The sequence below is a fragment of the Mirounga angustirostris genome, unplaced genomic scaffold (assembly GCF_029215605.1).
Source record: "Mirounga angustirostris isolate CCGP_5_RB_7025 unplaced genomic scaffold, mMirAng1.0.hap1 SCAF_4, whole genome shotgun sequence".
In the NCBI taxonomy this organism is placed as follows: domain Eukaryota; kingdom Metazoa; phylum Chordata; class Mammalia; order Carnivora; family Phocidae; genus Mirounga; species Mirounga angustirostris.
Genome location: NW_026991712.1, coordinates 87,516,424 through 87,522,103, shown reverse-complemented (window position 1 = coordinate 87,522,103; position 5,680 = coordinate 87,516,424). Strand labels below are relative to the sequence as shown.

At 57.5% G+C, this 5,680-nt stretch overlaps 1 protein-coding gene across 1 annotated transcript; it reads left to right on the top strand.

Moving 5' to 3' along the window:
- Positions 1 to 2,299: 2,299 nt before the first annotated feature.
- On the top strand, positions 2,300 to 5,292 carry LINGO4 (leucine rich repeat and Ig domain containing 4). The gene has a single exon (XM_045896597.3). It carries the CDS (start codon positions 2,597 to 2,599, stop codon positions 4,502 to 4,504), a length of 1,908 nt encoding a protein of 635 aa, XP_045752553.1. The 5' UTR covers positions 2,300 to 2,596; the 3' UTR covers positions 4,505 to 5,292.
- Positions 5,293 to 5,680: the final 388 nt, after the last annotated feature.

Below are 5,680 nucleotides of genomic sequence, written 5' to 3'. Positions count from 1 at the left end.
TTTCTGGCTCTTTTCTCTACCTCGGTCTTGGCAGCAGCGGCCACAGCAGCCAGAGCGGCCACAGTGGGCGGGGGCGGCGGGGAGTGAGGCACGCCGGGAGGTACAGCACCCCCCACCCGCCCCGGGGTGCAGCCTCAGCGGGACGGTCCCCAGCCCTGGACGGATGCAGTGTCCAACCTGATGCCGCCCTCCAGCTTCTCCGGTAAGCGACCCCACCTCCTGTCCCAAGGCTGCAGCTGCCCTTCTCTGTAACATTCTCAGAGACAAGGCCAGACTGGCAGGCCTGTCAGGCTAGAGGGTCTGTGCCCCTCTTGTCCCTCCCCGCCAGCTGCCCCCGCCCCTGCCGCCCCCAGCCAACCAGTGATCCTGGCCCCACTGGACTTGCATGGGAAAACTAAAATGTCCCAGAGCCCCTGTGGGGAAGGACTCTAAGGAGACCTCTACCATCTCCACAGTGCTTCCTCTACCTCTGGGAAGGGTTTTTCCACATTTCAGTGTGGAAATTCCAGAAATCTGCCACAGCCCTCTCCCCACGCAGGTCCCCATGCCTCCATCGGGTCTGCTTAAAAAGGGATATCCAGGTTCAGATGTGTCTCTGGACTACCACATAGACACAAGAAGAAGAAAGCTTCCTGTTCCTTGAAGAGATGACCCAGACCCCACCCCATTTAAAGAAAGAAGTGGTTCTGACACCCATTTCTTCCTGCAAAAGTGGCTGGAAGCCAGTCCCGTAGCCATGGAGACTGGCAAGGGAAGTTTGTGATTAAATTAGCCACCTTATAAATAAAGAAAAGGGGTTGTCCCCAGATCCCCCAGCCCCTGACCCAGCAGGCTTTGGGGACTAAGAGGAAACTCACGGGAATGGGAGGAAGGGAAGCTGGGTTACATGCTTCACTGCACTTTTGCTGAATGCGGAGCAAAAAGGTTGAGCAGGAACTGCAGCGGTAGTGATCAAGAGCTAGCTGTCAGGTGGACTTCCCAGAACAGGCACAGGGAGAATGAGGGAGACTGGGACACGTCTGTCCCGGGAGAACTCTCAACATGCCAGAGATACCTGCTAGGTTGGGCTGGGGACAAGAGGAGCCTGGTCAGCAGCCTTGGCCTGCCCCGTGCCATTCTCTCTAACCCCAAGCCTGGGGACGGTGTCCTGCATCCCTCTGCCTCTCTGATCTTCAGTTTCCCACTACCACAGCAGGAGAACCACCAGAAGAGCCCGTCCGTCTAAATGAGGGCTGCAGAGCCTCATTCCAGTCAGGATCCAGGGATGTGATCCCCCTGAATGGGAAGAAGTCATACCATCTCTTAAACTGCCTCTCCTAAGTACCATATGGGAGAAAATCAGGCGTGTGGGAGAAAGCTGACCCTTCAGGGCCCAGATAGCCTGAAGCCCCGAAGGCCATCTGGATCTGCAGCTAGAAAGAAACCCAGGCAGCCTGCCTCCCAGGGAGGACCACTTGTCTCTCATCTCATCTCTTTAGCCCTCCCTTGCCAATTCCAATACCTCCCCTCCCTTGTTCAATGCCCTGTTGACACTGAACGGAGTGAGTTGAGGGTGAGTTCACCAACTCCCAGGCCCCTTCTCCTCTAGCACCTTCAATCAGTCCCCGATGGCCATTCTACTCTCCATCATCCTGATTCTGCCCAGGCCCTGGGTTCCCAGAAACCCACTTGCAGTCTACAGGCTATGCACACAGCCTCCCCCAGAGAGCGCTGTGCCGGCCTAGGGCTCGCACGCTCCCCACCCACAGCACCGGGCCAGGTGGTGTCTCGCACTTGTCTCTGCCTCCCCGGCGCACAGTCTGTCTCTTGTGTATCACTCAGACAGCTGAGCCCAAAGAGAACAAGAGAGCTCCCTCAGATTCACACATTGGACTAAATCAAAACACCATCGAGGAGGAATAGAAGAGAAGCCTGAGACTAAGGACCAAGCAACAAAACTCAAAACTTGGGCATCCCTTGGGTCCCTCACACACCCCAGTGTCATCTATAGGGGTTGCCCCTAGGGTTCTTATGAGGGATTCAAGTGCCCCCTGCATCTGCGCCGTGCCTGAGGTGCAGCTTGGCTGTTGTCCACACAGGCATTTCGGGGAGATTGGATCTTGCTACTTCAGGGCCCCAGGCCCTGAGCCAGGCTGGAGAAAGGCAGAGGGGCAGTAAGTACAGGGAGCAGAGCTGAGCATGTTTCCCTTGGAGGACTCAGTCAAGGACCTCGCTCCAATCAGACTCCAAGGATGTGATTCCCCCTGAGCCTTAGACAAAGCTATGGGCAGATAACACGGGAGAACAAGGGTTGGCAGAGAGGGGGAGGGCAGAGCTTGGGGAGAACAAGTATCAGGGAGAAGGGACTGGAGGTATTCCTGGATCTCACAGATACAGGAACACTCAAAGTTACTTCCTTGCTTCCTGTCCCATCCACAGAAAACTTTGCCCACTGAAGTCAGACTTAACTAGGGTTCCATGGGCCAGTAAGCACTTGGCCTATTACCAGGGCTGGGGGCAGGAGGAAAGTCGAGATTCCCCAAAGAGGTGGCCCAGGAGGCCCCCAAGGAGGTGGTCCACCAGAGTTGCTCCCAGGTCTGCACCGTCCTCGCTGGCAATGCCGAGAGAGATAGCTCAATCTCTCTCTCCTCTAAGGAGGCCCAGGGAAGTCCAGGGTCACCATCATCTGAAGTCACTTTCCAAAAAGGACCATATCATCATCTATTCCAGGATTGAAGAGGGAATGGCTATGGCCACAGCTCCAAAGCGAGCCTGGCCCCCATGGCCCCCTCTCCTGTTCCTGCTCCTCCTGCCCGGAGGGAGCTGTGGCGGGTGCCCTGCTGTCTGTGACTGCACCTCCCAGCCACGGGCAGTGCTCTGTGCCCATCGGCGACTGGAGGCTGTGCCTGGGGGACTCCCACTGGACACTGAGCTCCTGGACCTGAGTGGGAATCGCCTGTGGGGGCTTCAGCAGGGCATGCTCTCCCGCCTGGGCCTGCTCCAGGAGCTGGACCTCAGCTACAACCAGCTGTCCACCCTGGAGCCTGGAGCCTTCCACGGCCTCCAAAGCCTACTCACCCTGAGGCTGCAGGGCAATCGGCTGCGGATCATGGGGCCTGGGGTCTTCTCGGGCCTATCTGCCCTCAGGCTGCTGGACCTCCGCCTCAACCAGATTGTCCTGTTCCTTGACGGAGCATTTGGGGAGCTGGGCAGCCTCCAGCAGCTGGAGGTGGGGGACAACCACCTGGTGTTTGTGGCTCCAGGGGCCTTTGCAGGGCTGGCCAAGCTGAGCACCTTCACGCTGGAACGCTGCAACCTCAGCACAGTGCCTGGCCTGGCCCTGGCCCGCCTCCCGGCACTGGTGGCCCTAAGGCTTCGAGAACTGGATATCGGGAGGCTGCCAGCCGGGGCACTCCGGGGGCTGGGGCAGCTAAAGGAGCTGGAGATCCACCACTGGCCATCACTGGAGGCTCTGGAGCCTGGGAGCCTGGTTGGGCTCAATCTCAGCAGCCTGGCCATCACCCGCTGCAATCTGAGCTCAGTGCCCTTCCAGGCGCTCCACCACCTGAGCTTCCTCAGGGTCCTGGATCTGTCTCAGAACCCCATCTCGGCCATCCCAGCCCGGAGGCTCAGTCCTCTGGTGCGGCTCCAGGAGCTGCGACTGTCGGGCGCGGGCCTCACCTCCATTGCCGCCCACGCCTTCCACGGCCTGACTGCTTTCCACCTCCTAGACGTGGCGGACAATGCCCTTCAGACTCTAGAGGAAACAGCCTTCCCTTCTCCGGACAAACTCGTCACCCTGAGGCTGTCTGGCAACCCCCTGACCTGTGACTGCCGCCTCCTCTGGCTGTTACGGCGCCGCGGCCGCCTGGACTTCGGCTCCTCGCCCCCGGCCTGTGCCGGCCCACGGCCCGTGCAGGGCAAGAGCCTGAGGGAGTTTTCAGACATCCTACCTCCCGGGCATTTCACTTGCCAGCCGGCCCTGATCCGGAAGTCCGGGCCACGGTGGGTCATTGCAGAGCAGGGGGGGCATGCTGTTTTCTCCTGCTCTGGAGACGGGGACCCAGCCCCGACTGTCTCCTGGATGAGACCTCAGGGGGCTTGGCTGGGAAGGGCTGGGCGAGTGAGGGTCCTAGAGGATGGGACGCTGGAGATCCGCTCAGTGCAGCTACAGGACAGAGGGGCCTATGTCTGCGTGGTCAGCAATGTTGCTGGGAATGACTCCCTGAGGACCTGGCTAGAAGTAATCCAAGTTGAACCACCAAATGGCACTCTCTCTGACCCCAATATCACCATGCCAGGGATCCCAGGGCCCTTCATCCTGGACAGCAGAGGTGTTGCTATGGTGCTGGCAGTTGGCTTCCTCCCCTTCCTCACCTCAGTGACCCTCTGCTTTGGCCTCATTGCCCTCTGGAGCAAGGGCAAAGGCCGGGTCAAACATCACATGACCTTTGACTTTGTGGCACCTCGGCCCTCTGGGGATAAGAACTCTGGGGGTAACCGGGTCACTGCCAAGCTCTTCTGACCTTTCCTTCCACACTGGAATTCCAGCCAAGCCAGCTTCAGATACCAAAAGAGAAAAAAGAAAACCAAGGCTGCTTGCACCAGAACCTAGTCCTACACCTGCCCGCATCGTGCCAGCAGCTAATGACACCTCCCGATGGTCTGCCTCCCCCTGCTTTTGCAGTTTGAGGGTCCCAGGGGGCAGGAGATGTAAATCCATAGTCAGCCCAGCCCTACCCACCCATCCCCCTGACACAAAGCAGGAAACAGCCCCAAGGCTCCAGTCTGTTTGTTCGCACACACTTACACCCTTTAACAATCACTACTGACTGCCAACCACAGTTATAAGATTATTGCAGAGGTGCGGCGCCTGGGTGGCTCAGTCGTTAAGCGTCTGCCTTCGGCTCAAGTCATGGTCCCAGGGTCCTGGGATCGAGCCCCACATTGGGCTCCCTGCTTGGCAGGAAGCCTGCTTCTCCCTCTCCCGCTCCCCCTGCTTGTGTTTCCTCTCTTGCTGTGTCTCTCTGTCAAATAAATAAATAAAATCTTAAAAAAAAAAAAATTATTGCAGAGGTGAGGCTGGGAAGTGCCACTTGCTTCTCAGAGTTTCTGCTCCTCAACCAGGCAGTCTCCCTCTTTTTTCTGCTCTGTCCCCTCCCAGGCACAAGGAACTAGGGCCAAGGACCTCAGGCTAAGAAGATATGAGTGTGCAATAGGGGAGGAGGGACAGACTACACATTGGTGCTGTGTCTGCATGAGCCTCAAATACGTGCCCCATCTGTCACATCATTAAACTTGCTGCCAAATGGCCATGATAGTAGCAGCCTAAATGAAGTGTGATATCAGGAGTTTTGTTTATTTCACTCTTTCTCCCCCCCTTCATTGTTAGCAAATCTCTCCCTCCCTATCCTTTCTGCCTCCCCACTGAGCATGTATCTCAATGGGCTTGCCTGACATACAGGTTTGACACAGAAGGAGGCCCAGAGATGTTCTGAAGAGACTCCCAGTCTGTTTCAGTTTCGGCCCTTCCCTGTCCTCTGTATCTCTGCAGCTGGAGAAGGAGAGGTCCTTCACCTTCCAAGAGGACCCACTGCAGAAATCCCAGCCTAGGACACCCAGCTCCTTCCCTTCTTTCTCATTCTTGTTGGGATCTCCTAATTATGATCTCCCAATCACAGATCTCTAGTGCTCTGGAGGA

Coding starts and splice junctions, on each gene's coding strand:
- LINGO4 (XM_045896597.3), top strand. CDS start 2,597: ATGCCGAGAGAGATAGCTCAATCTCTCTCTCCTCTAAGGAGGCCCAGG.